The sequence below is a fragment of the Chamaea fasciata genome, unplaced genomic scaffold (assembly GCF_029207755.1).
Source record: "Chamaea fasciata isolate MVZ Bird 193981 ecotype frontalis unplaced genomic scaffold, bChaFas1.0.hap1 SCAF_37, whole genome shotgun sequence".
Classification (NCBI taxonomy): domain Eukaryota; kingdom Metazoa; phylum Chordata; class Aves; order Passeriformes; family Sylviidae; genus Chamaea; species Chamaea fasciata.
The window spans coordinates 946,665-963,270 of NW_027094122.1; the positions used below are offsets into that span (position 1 = coordinate 946,665).

General features: G+C 53.1%; 2 protein-coding genes and 1 pseudogene across 2 annotated transcripts in view; 1 reads left to right on the forward strand and 2 right to left on the reverse strand.

The window, feature by feature from the left end:
• LOC136303562 (uncharacterized) overlaps positions 1-16,606 on the reverse strand; it is a gene marked incomplete at its 5' end in the record, with an annotated part of 1,177,971 nt that overhangs the window by 185,075 nt on the left and 976,290 nt on the right. The window lies entirely within an intron of this gene.
• LOC136303575 (serine/threonine-protein kinase pim-1-like) lies at positions 1,651-3,281 on the forward strand (the record flags this gene model as incomplete). Its single annotated transcript, XM_066207207.1, has 5 exons — positions 1,651-1,767; positions 1,888-1,938; positions 2,118-2,484; positions 2,701-2,877; positions 3,124-3,281. Coding segments are annotated over 5 exons (870 nt in total), but the record flags the coding sequence as incomplete, so codon positions are not given.
• The window catches only part of LOC136303544 (class I histocompatibility antigen, F10 alpha chain-like), a 41,340-nt pseudogene continuing 35,764 nt past the window's right edge, over positions 11,031-16,606 (reverse strand).

The following is a 16,606-nucleotide window of genomic DNA, read 5'->3' on the forward strand; positions in this document are numbered from 1 at the left end:
TGCCGCTGGGGTGTCAAACACAATGAAAAAATGCACCCGTAGAAAGAAAAACCAGAACTTCTTGACTCACTTCATTGCTTCCTGCGAGCAGCAGAAAAGGGAGATGCCCAGAGGTATTTCCAGCTGCTGCTGATCCCAGCTGGAGCTCTCTGCAGAGTCCCAGCAGGAACCTGAGCCCAGCCCGGGGAGCTCACACAGTGTCAGGGAGATTCTGTCTCTGGATTCAGTCAGGGTTGCATTCCCCAACAAGTGCTGGTGCCACCTCCTGTTTTCTTGGATTAAAACAGTAACAAGGAAAACCTTACCAATGGCACAACTCCCCAGCCCACAAGGAGAAAAGAAAGGACAAATTGTAAAGTTTACCAAACATTTGTGCTGCTTTGCTGCAAAAGTCGTGCTGCACTCAGTATGGAAATCCAGGAGAAGCTGCAGTTGGTGGCACATCTTGTGCCAGCAGCTCGACCTCGTTCTCCACCAAAGGTTCTTGAAAAGAGCAGCTGGGACTGTGGTGAAGGTTGCTGGAAAACTGCAACAGCTTTCCAGAAGTGGAATGAAAACGCAAGAAATAATCCAAGAGGTTTTCCTCTATTTATTTCTATGCTTCCCTTTTCCGTGTTGCACTACTTCTCCGTGCCATTAATTCCAAATGGATCTCACCTCTCAGATCGATGACTTAGTGAGTTTTAGACCCTTGAAAATACCATGGGCCGTACACAGTTTGCCTTCCCCTGTTTTACGCTGGAGACATAAGCGTAGTGCTTGGGTCGGGCACGAATCCTACAACCAGGGAATGTGTCCTGACAGTGTCTGAGCCTCAGCAGGGACAATGCACAGCAGCGACCGAGGGAATTCCTCTGCCACGGCGCAGGAGTCAGGCCTCTGGATGTGGGCTCAGCACGGCCAAGTTGCCGTGTTTGGAGCGGCTCGGGGGCTGCCCCCGGGGAGCGCGGGGCTGGAGCGTGGAACGGACACGCGGACAAACGGCCCCAGGGCTCCAGTTGCAGCGGCGGCAGCGGCAGCAGCAGCGGCAGCAGCGAGTCTACGGCGTCTACGGCGTCTACGACCCCTCCCCGTCCCTCTCTTGTTTTTCCTCTCCCTCTCCCGCTGTCCCGCACTCTGCCTCGGTGTCCCGCAGCCTCTCCTGGTGTCCCTTTCCCGACCTCCCCGGCCCCTCTCGGCGTCCCCGTCCCGGCCTCTCCCTCTCCCCCCCCAGGGCTGGGCCATGCCCCGGGCCCGCCCCCGGCCCCGGGCGTCCCGCCGCGGTCTGGGCTCCGCCCGGCTCTGGCGGTGCTGGCTGTGGCGGTGCTGGGCGGGCATCAGTGCCTGGGCCAGGGCGGCATCGCTGCGCTTTGGCTGCGCCTGTCCCGAGCCCGGCCCCGGCCCCGGCCCCGGCCCCGGCCCCGACCCCGGCCCCGGCCCCGGCCCCGACCCCGGCCCCGGCTCCTCCCGGGCCCCGCTAAGGACACACGCGGCGCGGCCGCTCCCGCCGCCTCCGCCGCGGCTTCCCCGGCCCGAGCTCCGCCGCTCGGCAGCGCAGCCGCCGGCCTCGAGCCGCCGGGGCCCGGGGCGGGTGGGGATGCCCGGCCCGGGGCGCTCGGGGGGCACTCGGGGGCCGTGTCTGGCCCCGGGCCGAGCGCTGAGGGCCGCGTGTCGCCCGCAGGGGAGGCGCGGGAGGCCCTGCAGGACCGGTACCGGCTGGGTTCGCTGCTGGGGCGCGGAGGCTTCGGCAGCGTCTACTCGGGGACGCGGCTCTCGGACGGCGCCCCGGTGAGCGGCGGGGCTGGCGGCGGGCGGAGGAGGAGGAGGAGGGCGGAGGAGGAGGAGGAGAAGATCGGGGCGCGGCGGGGCAGGCGGCGAGTTGAGCCCGCTGCTGGCCTTTGCTCGCAGGTGGCCATCAAATGCGTGCCCCGGGCCCGCGTCCAGCACTGGGGCGAGCTGGTGAGTGAGCGGGGCCGGCGGGAGAAGCTGGGGTCCGGCAGGGGAAGAGCCGGCGGGAGCCCTGCAGGGAGAGCGGGCGTGGGCTGAGCGGGGGGCCCAGAGCATCCGGGGCTGGGTGAGGGGTTCCCGAGCCCTGGCACAGCCTCAGCCCCACTGACGGCATCGTGGTCCTTCGGCAGCCCAACGGCGCCCGTGCGCCCCTGGAAATTGTGCTGCTGGACAGGCTGTCCTCTGGATGTGGTGGCATCATTCAGCTGCTGGAGTGGCTTGAGCTCCCCGACAGCTTCCTGTTGGTGCTGGAGCGTCCGGAGCGGTGCCAGGACCTCTTGGGTTTCCTGGCGGAGCGGAGGTTCCTGCCGGAGGAGGAGGCGCGGGGGCTGTTCCGCCAGGTGCTGGAGGCCGTGCGGCACTGCACCAGCTGCGGGGTCCTGCACCGCGACATCAAGCCCGAGAACGTCCTGCTCGACCTGGCCACCGGGCAGCTCAAACTGATCGACTTTGGCTGTGGCGCCTTCCTCCAAGACACAGCCTACAGGCGATTTGCAGGTGAGCCCTCTCAGGGGATGTTCCTGGGCATCTCACGGCCCAGCCTGGCTGTAGCACCGCGGCTTCCCCCTCTCGCTGCTAGGAGCGGCGTTATTTCTTGAGCCAAGTTGCTTTTGGGTGGGGCGGGAGGGGGCCAGCCCCCACACGCCCAGGGATGCCGGGGCGAGGCTTTAGGAGTTGCAGCATCCCCTGATGAACTCCGTCTGTGTTCCATAGGAACCCTGCCCTACAGCCCACCAGAGTGGATCCACCACCAACGCTACCATGGCGAGGCAGCGACGATCTGGTCCCTGGGCCTCCTGCTGTACCACCTGGTCATGGGGAAGCACCCATTCAGGAGGGGCCAGCAGTTCATCTGGGGGCGCATCTTGTTCCCACGATGGCTCTCTCAAGGTGGGTCCTCATCTCTGGGCACAGGGGAATCCCGGTGCTGGGAGACAGCAGCAGGCTGATGAGCAGCCTGCTCTGGCAGCTGCTGAGGAGGTGGCACATGTCCTGCTCTCCTCCAAACAGAGAATCCATGGGGAAGTTTAGGCACAGCTCTGGGCACACCCAGCATGGCCTGGGCACGGGAATGGAGGGGCAAAGCAGACGGGATCCTTCTCCAACTGACTGCTGGTTTCTGGTTTCTCTCTTCAGAGTGCCAAAATGTTATCAGGAGGTGTTTGTCCATGCAACCCTTGGACAGGCCATCCTTAGAAGACCTCTTCAGTGATCCTTGGCTGCAGGGTGTTCATCTGCCCCAGAAGATGGGAGAGGTCCATGTACACAGTTTGATCCAAAGACCTGACAGGTAAGAGCTCCACACATCTCATGGCAATCAGTGCTAAAGAAAACCAGAGTGTTTTTGTCCTGCCTGTAGCTCTGAGCAGGGATGACCAGATGGGAACATCTGTGCTGGGGCGGAGCTGGAGACCTGGTGTAGCAAGCACTGGTGGCCACCATCCACCCTAGTTATGCTTGTCCTGGTTCGTTGGTGCCTGGGGCCCTGGGCAGAGCACTGACAGCCTGGTCTGGCCCCCAGGGAAGGAGGAGCCCCTGGAGAAGCTGTATCAGGTGGGGCTGCTGCTGGAGACACCAAGGACAACCCCAAGGATGCCAAGCTCTTCCTCGACCTGGCCACCGGCAGCTGAAGATGATCGACTTGGATTCTGGCACCTTCTTCAGACACGCTCCCTGGGGCCCAATTTGCAGGTGAGTCCACAGCTGGGGGGATGCTCCCAGATGTGGGCATGGCACGGCCTGGCCGGGCACCAAAGGTTCCTCCCTTTGCTGGGGCAGACGCCACAGATTCTTCACTCGGCCGTCAAGCTGCCTTTTGGCTCTGCGCAGCTGCTGAGGGCTGGATGTGCCGTGGCTGGCTGCAGGCTGGGCACGTGTCCTGCCCTCCTGCTCTGCCCCCAAAGGCAGCAGTGATGGGCAGCTTTGGGCCCAGCTCTGAGCACGGCCAGCGTGGCCTGGGCACTGCGGGCACTCGGGACGAGGGGACAGGAGCCTTCGGCTGACGGGCACTTTCTGGTTTCTCTCCTTCCAGCCGGGCTCTGCGGGTGCTGAGGCTGCTCTGGGCTCTGCCAGGGCTCTGCTGGGCTCAGCCCCAGGCACGGCTGGGCCGGCTCTGCCCTCACATTGCTCTGACAGCTTTGCATCAGACGAGCCCATTCTGAGCCCACCGAGTGAGCTTTCTGCTTTTGCAGGTGAGTGAGACTCTCCTGCAGGCCAAGAGATTGCAGTGAGGGATCCACATCCAATTGGCAAGAACCCAAGCACTCCACAGTTCCAGCTGAACGCCTGGATCTCCACAGGATGTTTTGTCTGCCCCGCTCTTCATTCCTTTTTTGGCTGGAATCGTGCAACTGCCCTTTCTTCCTCCTCCAGAAGTGCCACAAGTGAGCAAAACCTGGCGAGTGGACGGCGTTCCTAAGGCAGTGCAGTCTGGAGCGGATGGATGAAGAATTGCCCTTCTGCACTTCCCAAGCAGAGCAAAAAGCTGTAAGTGGGACTTTGCGTCTTTAAGAAACCCCTGACAATTTCAAAGGGAATGTGCAGCTCATTCACAGGGTGAGAAGGAAGGTCGTCTTGTAAAGGATTTGGGGTTTGGCAAAGTTTAGATTCCCAGTCCTGCTTGGAGCTGGCGGGGCACAAAGCAATTTCCTATTGCTTCAATCACAATTTAAAATAATACTGGAAACAAACCACAAAATCTTTTTTAAAAGGCTGCTGAGGTCAGCAGGATGGATCCATGCCATCAGCACATCTATGGAGTAAATAACGGAGATCTCATTTGAAAAAGTTCAGTTATCTCTTTATCCAAAGCTATAAAGTATTTTTACTACGCTGCACTTGGGTTTTGTTTTTATCTTCCACTTTTTTTCTGTGTTGTTTTTAATTTTCTTTTTTTTTTTTTCCTAATAGAAAACTTGTCCTAGGGAAGGAATGTCCTTTGCTGCTGGTTCCCGTGTGGAGCAGCTCCCCAGGCAGAGCCCGGCAGCTCCTGGCCCTGCAGGGCTGAGGCTTTTCCCCGTTGCTGGGCACAGACTGATGGAGCAGCGCTGCTGAACACGGGGACACGCAGAGGGAGCAGGAGCAGCTGCCTGTGTCCACCTGCAGCTCCAAGGCCCAAACTCTGAGCAGACAGGGCTGGAAGAGACTGGCAGGCTCCCTGTTTGCTGTGCTGCCCCACTTGTGCCCGGCCCAGCTCTGCGGGAGGCAGAGGGAGAACAAGGGGCAGCTCCGGCCAGCCCCCAGCACAGGAACACCTCCGGCCCCGGGCCTCGGGGCACTGTCAGCACCCGCTGCTCCGGCCACGGCTTCTGCTGGCCCTGACGGTGACAACCAAACTGTGCCTGATCCCCAGGGAGCAGCAGCAGGGCCTAGATCCGATCCCTCAGTCTGGGGCAGGGCTGGACAAACGACCCCCACAGCAGCAGCAGCAGCAGCAGCAGCACATGGAGCTGACTTTGAGCACAGCCCCCGCCACTGTTCCCTCCCGTGGGCAGCGGTGTCACAGCAGCCTGAGGCACCCGGGAGCCCTCAGGGCCCGCAGGGACTTGAGATGGCAGCCCTGGGCTCCTGGGGGCTGTGCAAGGAACAGAGGTGAGGACTCCCTCTCCACGTGGAGCTTCCCGATGGAAAAGGCTGCTGTGAGCAGGCAGCTGCAAGGGCAGAGGAAGGAGGGTCTCGACCCCTGGATCTGTGCCACTTCCACAGTCCTGGGCAGCAGCCACCGAGCCCCGGGGGAACAGAGGGCACAGCAAGAGGGACAAAAGCAGGCAAGGTCAGAGACTGGAGAGAGCCAGACCTGGGAGCAGGAGCAGCTGCTTCATCGCACTCTTGGAGAAAGCTCTCGGCTGTTTCTAAGCGCTGAAAGGCGTGAAGGGCAGAGAGGAGGGGACACCAAACAATGCTCCTGTTTGCACACCCTCCCCTCTCAGTGTCCCAGAAGGAACTGGATGAACTGTATTCTTCTCTCTGAGTCGTCTCGTTCAGCGTGAGCAGCTTAGCACCAGGAGCTGATGTAGCTGAAGCCTTAGGCCACAAGAGCTGACCAAGAGGGAACTTTTTGACCAAAGTAATGCTGCTAACATGGACCTGACTGAATCCAGCAGATAAAATCATGGGAATACAGAATCCTTTCTGTTGGGAAAGACCTGGGAGCTCATCAAGTCCCAGTGTTAAGCCAGCAGTGTCAAGCCCAGCACTAAAGCCTGAAGTGCCAAGGCCTGGACAAGAGGCCTGACTGAGGCCTGAACAAGCGGCCCTGAGCCAAAGGTGACCTCTCGATGAACCTTCCAGCCAAAGGTTATCTTTGTATCTGCTCGTTAACAAAATACGCACCGTCATTAGCGTTGTAATAGATGCATCCTCTCCTCAGTGAAACATGTATTGACCTTTCTGTATTTAGAAGCCAGACAAGGCCATGAAGTCTGACATCTGGCCTTGTTCGGGGCTGTAGGGTCAAAGGCAACTCCCCTGGTTCCTCCTTGGGCCCTGGCCAGGCTTTGGGAGAAACCCAAGAGGAGGATGCAACCAGATGTTCCTGCACTAGGAGTGCTGCTGGCAGTTTGTTTATTCAGCACTATCAAAGCTGGGCCCTCTCCCAGCCAGGCTGGAGCCTCAGCTGTGGCTGGAGGCAGCTGCAGGAATTCCCAGTGTCCGGGAGAGGCTCTGCAGTCCTTGGCTGTGACAGCTTCCCCAGCTGCTGTGTGGGTGTGGGTGATGGGAAAGGCTGAGGGTAACTGGTGATGGATCTTTCTCAATCACTGCGGGCAATCCGTGGTAGTGACGGCTGGCTGCATTGCTGAGCTGCTCCTTCTGTGCTCCTTTGCTGCTTTGAACTGTAGTAAATTTCACTGATTCCTTCAGGTGGTGTCTGTGTCCTTGGTGCTGAGCCTGCCCACTGCGAAAACAAAATTGGCATAGCTTGGCCGGATCAGCACAAAATGACACTTTTTAAATCTAAAGGTGAGGAATCAGTCCTATCCGAAATTCCCGGATGGGAAGCCCTTCCCTAGAGTTCTCTGGCTCTGGAGTGGGCTGAGGTGGGAACAGATTTTTGACAGGGGCCACTGTATTAGAGGGTGTAAAGTACCCCACACTGGCTCTGAAATGGCTCACTACTCAGCCTGAGTGGGTACCACAGTGGTCTCTTGAAAAGGAGAGACTTAGATGCCCTAAAAACCCTGGTACAGGAACAGCTGGCTCAAGGACACATAGAGCCATCTATGAGCCCTTGGAACACCCCAGTATTTGTTATAAAACAGAAATCTGCTAAGTGGAGGTTACTCCATGACCTGAGAAAAACCAATTCCACGATGGAGAGAATGGGCACATTGCAGCCTGGTGTGCCATCGATGTCCCACAATGCTGCCTGCCTCCTGGGACATCCTGATTGTGGACTTAAAGGGCTGTTTTTTCACTATTCCATTACCCCCAGATGATACCCCAAAGTTTGCCCTGACCGTGCCTTCTATTAATAACGCTGCACCAGTGCAATGTTACCGATGGAAAGAACTTTCCCAAGGCGTGGGAAACAGCCCCACAGTGTGTCAGTGGGGTGTTGCTCAGGTACTCTGATCAGTGAGAGAACAGTTGCCAGGGGCATACTGTTACCATGGCCTGGATGACATTTTGATTGCACCCCAAACCAGAAAAGAACTCTCACTGATTCAGCCAAGCCTGTTGCAAGCGTTCAAACCACTTGGGCTGCAAGTAGCACCAGAGAAAGTGCAGCAGCAACCACCCTGGAAATATTTGGGACTCAAAATAATGAACCAGACCATACAGCCACAAACAATTCCATTTCCAACCAAAATTCTAACTCTAAACGATGCACAAAAACTCTTGGGTACCATCAACTGGGTCAGACCTTACCTAGGACTGACTGACTCTCAACTAGCACCTTTATTTGACCTCCTAAAGGGTGACTCTGAATTAACTTCCCCCAGAAAATTAATCCTAGAGGCAAAAGCTGCTGTTGAAACAGCAGAGCAAGCTATCACCAACAGACAAGTCCACCGGATATGCCCAGAGGTGTGGATCACTGTGTTTATTCTCATTGTTAGTTTTCATCCTACTGGTGTTATTGGGCAGTGGAATCCACGCTGGCCTGATCCTTTGCACATTCCAGAATGAATGCTTCCACCTCATCAAGCAAAAAAGACGGCACCCACCGTCTTTGAACTAACTGCACAGTTAATTATCAAATGTTGTCGCAGGTGTTTACAGTTGAATGCTACGGATGCTTCAAAAGTTGTCTTGTCTCCGTGACACAAGAGCAATTCTAATGGTGTTTTGCTAACAGTACAGCCTTGCAAAGTGCTTTGCAAGGACACTGGAATGCTTTGGGCACCTGCCCGACGTGTCTGTCCTACCTTACGTCCTGTCCAAGACCACCAGCAGCATTCTCCTGGTGGCCCCTCCACAGACGGTGTGAAGCCGTGTGTGGAACAGTGCTGGAAACAGCTTGTTCACCGACCTCGGGGAGAGCTGGGACTCTTAGAGTGACGGTGCATTTAAGGATTCTGTTTGTTTACAAACTGGTTTTCTGTTTACAGAGTGGTTTTTTCTGTTTACAAATTGTTTTTCTGTTAATTGTTAATCTTGTTAATTCTGTTAATTGGTTTTTCTCAGGGTTTTAAAAGTTGAACGTTTTCTTGTTTTAGTGTTAAGTTGTAGTTTGGAACCATAAGCAGTTAACCTGTAACATGCCAGCCCGGAAGATTGTGATCTCGCCTGACAGCTCCTGGGAGTGAGTGCTGCAGCTCCAGTGGTACATGGGACACATCACTGGCTGAGCAGAATTAAGTTGGTCAAAACCTCCTTCAAATTAAACCCATGCTGTCTTGTGTTACCCTGTCTGCAAAAGGGCCCTTGCAAATGGGATAACGGAAAACAATCTGCATTTTAATAAAAGCAAAGGCAGGAGATGTAGCAGGGTCCAGCTGGTTCACAGCTGGGCACAATGAGTCTGATCATAACAGACCCAACTGGGCTGACCTGGCTTGTTCTAGAAGTCCCCGGGGGAACAAAGAGCTCAGCCAAGCCCATCCAAGCCCTGGCTGCAGACACACCCCTGGCCAGAGATGTGGGCAGTGCAGAGATTCCCAACCAGTTGGCTTTCCAAGCCCGGGAAATTCAAACTCACCATAAAAGGGAGCTTGGAACAATAAATTGTGGCTGTTGGTCAGAACTCAAGATGATACTGTGTGGTGTGTCTGTCTCCAACCCACCAGCCTCGTGTTCCACTATGTCTAAATCTGTGTTTCTATCTATATCTCTATCTTTATATGTGAAACAATAATAATAATGTGCAGTAATGCTGACAATACTGATTTGCCACCTTTGGCTGCTCAGGGATGTGACACTAAATACCCTACAGAAAAGCATTGGCCACGACTCAAATGTCAGTGCTAAACTTTGTGAGACTGCTTGCAAGGAATAAAGGAGGAAGGGCTGAAATTGGCGATTTTTATGGGGTTTGCTGATACTGTGGTGTGGAATGCTTTGTCTGTTACTGTGAAAATACAGTGATTTGGACTGCTGGTGTTTTCATGTACCAGACTATTCACAAGCTGCAGGATCATCAAACAGACAAAGGGGCAGTTGAAGGAGCAGGTGAAAAAATGAGGAGATGGGAACCTGTCCTGATGGAGAACCCATCCCACAGATGTTCTCCATACCCTTAACAATGGACCCAGTGGGGAAATGGAAACCCCTGGATGTGCACAGCTGCGCCCAGTTTGCGAATACAACCGTGCACAGTGAGACTTTGATTTCTGGGGAAATTGTTCTGGGTGTGATGGCCCCTGACAGGGCCACCCCAGAGGCTGCAGGGCTGGACCTTCATGCGTTAGAATTAATTAGGACAAATCAGAAGCAAATGAGAGTTATCAATACAGGAATAGGAACTCAGATTTCTCCAGGACACTGGAGGTTTGAGAACTGCTCACTGGAGCTTGGCCTTGAAAAGCGTTGATGTCATGGGAGAAGGAATTGATGCAGATTGTCAAGGAGAAATCAAAGTCATCCTTTGAAACAATAGTGAACAGAGTGGATTATTTAAGCCTATGGCGTGGCAGCAATTACTGATATTGCAGTTTGAAAAACAGTTGTGCAGAGAGGAGATCCACAGTGTCACTGCGGTCCCCTGGCTCCACAAGGCCCTGCAGGCTCCCAGGGCACCTTTGGTTCTATGGGGCCCGCAGGGTTTAGCTGGCGGGCAGGGTCAGCACCAAAGAGACACGCACCAACTTAAGGAAGCCCAAGCCCACCGCGGGGGGACCCGCCTCCCGCCGGGGCTCTGCCGGCACCGCCACCGGGACCCCCAAAAACACCTCCCGGGGACCCCCCATGTCCCCTTGAGGGGCATCTGCGCCTCAGCTCTGGAGCCCTGCCAGATCCAAACATCAAGCTGCCCGGCCCCGACAGAAAAAAGCCCCGGCAGCCATAAATATATTTTCTGTGAGCTCCAAACATCCCTCCCCGCTTCAAAAAAACCGCCCAGGATATTTGGGGCGCGCTCCCCCTCCCCGGTCACCCGCAGGATACGGGGGCGATGGTCCCGGGGCGACGAGCTGCAGATCCAGAGAGCAGTGAAGTCACGCAGTGCCTCCTCTGCCGGCTCCAGCTCCTCCATCCCTCCTCTTCCTCCTCCTCTGTCCCTCCTCCTCCTCCTCCTCCTCCTCCGTCCGTGCGGCCGCGGGCCGGGAGCTCTCGGGTGAGCGGGGCCGGGCCGGGACACGATGGGAAAGGGGTGGGTCACCCCCAAACCGAGCTGGGGGCAGCGGAGGTTTGGGGGAACAACGGGAAAGGGGTGAGAGGGGGGGATAGGGGGAGGTGGGACAGCGGGAAGGGAGTTCCCAGTAGGGGTCCCCCAGTAAACCCCAGGACTCCCAAGCCCTGTCCCAGCGCCCACAGTTCCCTCCACAGCCCCGGCTGAGTGGGGGGCTCAGCCCAGGACCCGTCATTGTCTGGGGCTCCCTCGAGTGCAGCAAATGGGAGAGTGCCCCCCAGGGTGGATTTTTGGGGGTCTCCCCACCATCACGGCTTTAAGAACCCCCGACAGTCAGGCGCCGCTTTAACTCCCCTTGGCAGGGCGACACCACTCCCGTTGATTCTGGTAGTGGAGCCCCCATGGGGGGCTTGGGGGTCCCGGGAGGGTTTGGGGGTCCCGGGGGGTCTGGGGCTACCTGGGTGATGCCGATGGTGGTGATGAGGACCCCGTGCCAAGTATAAACCTGCTCAAGGGGGCTTGGGGGCGTGTTGGGAGGTCCCATGGGAATTTTGATGTCCTGAGAGGGTTTAGGGGGTTCGTACGGGGCGTTTGCAATCTTGGGGAGTTTTTGGAGGGTCCCAGGGATGTTTTTGAGGTTCCAGGGGAGGTTGGGGTGTCACGGGGAGATTGGAGGTTCCCAGGGAGGGGCTGGGGGGTACCTGGGCAGGGCAGGTGACAGAGCTGGGACCCCGTGCCGGGTCCGAACCTTCTCACTGGGCAGCGTCAGCGTGTTCAGGGAGATCCTGGGGGACCCCGAGGGTCACCCCAATTCCCAGGGGACCCAAAATACGAAGGGCTCCCCTGAACTCCCTCACCCCTGGATCTGCTGCAGGCAGGGAGACAGCAGCACTCGGCCCCTGCCCCCACTATCGTGGGGGGGCTGTGGAAGAAACCAGGGGGGCACAGACAGGTCAGGGTGGAACCCCAGAGTCCTGGAGGAGGGGACATGGGGACAATCCCAGGAATCCCCGTGAGGGGCTTAGGGGGGACCCAGGAGGATTTGGGGGCGGACTGGTGGGGTCATGGGGGGATTTCCAGGAGTCTTGGGAGGGGGGGAAGAACAGGGTGAGCCCCCAGGATGGGTTTGGGCAGAACCGGATTGGAGCTTCCAGACGCTGAATCCGATGAGGAGAATGACCACGATGGCAGCGATGACGGACACAGCGGCCACCAGGGTGAGATTCCTGCTGGATTCTGGCTCTGGGAAGCACGGGATGGTGAGGAGGGGCAGGGGAACCTCCATCCCACTGCGCCACATTCCCAAACTCCCAGTTACCACATTCCACATTCCCCGCCTCAGCCCAGGAGACGATGCCGGGCTCTGGCATTCCGGGATGCTCCACCCGGCACCGGTGCTGCTCCCGCTCCTCCGGCAGCGCCTCGATCCTGGCCCGGGGGGGGAAGGCGCCGTCACTGTTGGGAATGATCCCGGATTTCATCCCCCTTCATCCAGCTGATCCCCGTGGTGCTGGGGTAACATCTGTACATGTGGCAGGACAACATCGGGATTCTGTGTTCCACTTTTCCGGACACATGGACATCAGGGGGTTCTGGAATGGGATAACAGTGAGATGCATCCATGGAATTCCACGGCAATGGGATGGCAGTGAGGTCCACCTACAGAATTCCCATCAGCATGGTAGAGCAGCAGGATCCATCCGTGGAAGTCCCATGGGAATGGGATGACTGAGATCCATGGATGGAATTTCCATGGGAGTTCCCATGTTCCCAGATTTAGCCCTCGCAAATCCCGCATTTCCAAATCTCATATTCCCATGGGAAATGTGCCCTCTCCGCCTTTACTCCAGTGCCTCCCGCCCATATCTGGCACATTTCCGGAGACATTCCAGGCAGGTGTGTCCCAGGGGATTTGTTAATTCCTCAGCCTGGATCTCATCATGTTCCCAGCGCCTCTTGGTGACCTGGGCAGCGCCGTCGGCCACCACGAATCCCCCGGATCCCGGCTGGAAGGAGAGGAATTCCCGCCCGTCGGAGCAGAGCCGATCGGCATTGTGCAGGTTGCATTGTGATTTTTGTGTAGCATGAGGTGATGTTGAAAACAGCAGTTGGAATACAGTTTGCAAAGGCAGAACTGTGATCTTAGAACTGTCAAACAATATAGAATTCCTTCAATATCTTTATCCCCTATAAAGTTAAGGTGTGGTATTCAGTGAAGTTAGTGGAAATTGGAGGGATTTACTACTGTACAATCTCGTGCCTATTGCAATTAGAAGAATAATGAGATTTTAGTAAATCAAAACGTAGTTTTCATTCAGTTTGGACTTGGATACGTAAATTACTCATGTTGGAAAAAAATGGATTAGAGATTGTAAATGTTTAGAAGCTGAAGCGTATTCCCTGCTTTGGCTATAAATAAGGAATATCACACACAGAATGAATTATTCTGAACGCCCGTTGGAGGCCTTCGGAGTTAACCTTACAGGTCTCATGGTATCAAAACTGGGAGGAACTATCCTGTATCTTTTCTCTTAACTGTTGTTCTTTAGATCTTTATTATTATGGATTACTCAAATAATCCACAGGAATAATAGAATAGGCATGACGATAGGATGATATGGCAGTGTATCTTTTTTTGATAATTATTTAATTATGCTCCATGACTTGAGAAAGGAAAATATTTAAATTATCAATCATATTCTTGAACTCAATCTTGATATCAATACAGAAGGTTACACATGATTTCAAATGTATAACCTTTGACTGTGTGTTTAAAATACATTAATTATATGAAAATATTCCAATGACAATCACCATGGTAATTGTAGTTTATGAAGTCAGTCTTTTGGAGTGGATAAATTAAGCAAGCAGAGAAAAACTCATGAGGAAGCATTCAGAGAATGCAGAAATTGTGCCTAATGTGAAGTCAACAATTATAGGCCCTATCCTTTCTCTACTTAATAATGTTAAATAAGGCAAAAAGTTAAACCCAAGCATGATAATATAGCACAAAATCGATCTAATTAAATATTCTGAGGATAAATTAGAAGGTGGGTTCAGTGGCACTCAAACTGGCACCAAGCAAACTAATAACACGGCCAAAACCTCTGGGGAGAGTAGTGAAAGGCCCCAAGGTTTTTTGTGGAGAGTTGCAATGAAAAGTGTGTTTACAAACTTCAGTCTCATGTTGGCAGCTGCTCTAATTCTGTAGACTCCATCCATTTCCCCCGTGCAGTGTTTTGGTGGACGCATGGTTATCATCTAAATAATCTTGGACTTCCTCCTAATTGTTCTGACTTTTTTTTCTGTGTGAGAGAGACAGTTCTGGGCCAGGCATTGTTTGCCTTGCTCTGGTTTTCATGGCTCTACTCTAGTACCTTTATGTGGTGTCCACTATAGCCAGAAGATCAGGGAAATGTCTTCTTTTTGGCAGTATTTCCTGGAGTGAATGTCTGTCATGTATTGGTCAGGCAGACCTGGAATTTATAAGACAGGATAGCCCACTTGGTTTGCCTAGTAGCTTGGAAGATAATAAAGGTGGTGAACAAATCTCCAGTAACTCTAAATGGAGTTACCTGGATATCCTGAGATGAGAACAAGTCCGAGGGGTTCAAGAAGAGACTGTAGGAAAAGCTCTTGAATGTTGACCTCTTAGATGTTGATGTGAAATGAGGAGACAGGGGAAGGAGGCAGCTCTTAGGAACAGAATTATTCCTTTTATCCTCTCTATGCCTGTTTAAGTACTGCCTTCCCTTAGGGGGATAACTCAAGCAAACACCTGTTGGATGCCATTGTGTTTTCAGGGATGATTTAGGGATGGCTGCCCATTTCTAGTGATCCTGTTCAGAAGTGGTTTAAAATGTACAGTAGTGTAGGCAGAAAGTCAAGCTAGAGCTGCTGTGACAGTGCTTCCATCATCTGTCAGCATCCTGAGTGTTGTGAGCTAAACCTGAAATTTGATTTGAACTGCCTGATATCTGCCAAGGGGCAGGATATCATTGCTGGAGAGAAATCCTCTCATCTTCCGCGACTCCATCCCCAGTCAGATGGAAGAACAGGTTGGTATCCAGAGGTGAATGGCACTGGACCTTTACGGGGCACAGAAATCATCCATATCCCCATGCTTTTAAGGAAAAGGATTCTGAGCAGAGGGCCCTTTGGCTCTGCGGCAGAAACTGTTTGGAAAAACTTGCTTTAATAATAAGATTCTGACTGAAGAGTTTTGCAGAGCATGGTTTGCTTATGGAAATGGTCAAGCGGTCGTTCTGGTATTTGGACACCAGGTCACAAAAAGAGGAAAACTACTGTATCGGTGTACATGAAGTGAATGAAAAAGTAGATTAAAGGAAAAGTTCAGAAGCCAAAGCTGGAGAGAGGTTCAGAGTAACCCAAAATTGCCATCCAAGATCTTGGGGAGGAGGGTTGTAACCTTTCTGAGGTATTACTGTGCGTGTACTCCCTAACGAATACATTGGGTGTGTTAGACCAAACCAGACAATTAATTTTTAACACAGAAGGACTTTGAGGACAACTCTGACACCCAGAGGAAAGAAAAGGCTTAATGGAAAGTTTCCATCTTCGAATCACTGCTAAAGTAGAAGTGCTGTTTTGTTAGTGGAAAATGTCAGTGAAATTTCAAATAATTGTGTATTCCTGAGAGGTGATTTACTACAGTAAATCCCCTTTGTGGACTAGTTAAGTCACAATTGAAATTTGGTGCTGTGCAGTAGTCCATTGTTCTGGTACTGAAACTCTTTAGGGAACAGTCCCCATAAGGGGTAATGATTTGCTGGTGGCCAAGAAATGTATTTTCTGTATGATCCAGGCGGAGAAGTAAAGGAAGAAACGCTGTGAAATAGACACATTTTTTGTACACCTGAAAAGAGACTTGGATGTGATATGCAGGCAGATATCAGCTTTAAATTCGATGTAGTCAATGTTAATGGTATTAACATACAGATCTTTATCAGCAGAGGTGTATTCAGGCTTCTTCTATTTTCCTGTCCATTTGCTTCAGTGTAGCAGTGTGAGATGAAAGCCCAAGGCTTTGCAGACTGGCTCCTCATTTGTGCCCCAGTTACTGACAGCTGGGACAGTGGAAATTCTCCTTGCAGTGGCCTTGTTTTAAACACCAAGATGAAAATATAATGCATGCTTAGAAGGTGCAAACAATGTCTAGTCTCATTTCACTCAGTGACATTTGCTCAGCTTCATCTTGGAGCACTGGAGATATTTTAGTATTTCAAAGTGTATCAAACTATTTGCCCAGTATTTGGAAAAGCTACTCAGATTTAGTGGAAATGTTTCTATTTCAGACCCAAACCACTTTGATATTTGTTAATTTTATTAGTGTATTGAAGTTCATTGACACTGGGAAAAGTGATCCTGTTTCTTCAATTGATAACACCACAGGAATTGCCTTTTTATTAATCTTTATTTGGATGCCTCCCTGTCCCTATGGAACAATGGGGTTGAAGATGCAGTGAGGTAGAACACTGGAAGGAAAAGGCCAGGCTAAATATTCCTTGAAATAAATAGGTCTCTTTCCCTTGACTTCAAAGGAAAAAACAAACCAACCTAATTAAATACAATTGAGGGGAAGAGGAAAAAAAATGAGAACCTTTGATTTGAACACAGTTTGGAGCAGAGCATGGAGAGATAGGAGAATGATCTCTGTGAGATGAATAAGTTGCCTCAACTGCTGCATTTGTTTTGGGGTGGGTGAATCATTTCTTGAGGATTCTGTTGTTAAAAGTTGGATTTGACTTGGTTGATATTCCTTTCAGCATCTAGATTTTCTATTTTGGCTTGTATTTTTCATACAAGAACCATGTTGTTAGAGCAGATAGCTGGTCCTGCAGTACAGGCAGATCTCATACGGGTAGGAGGATA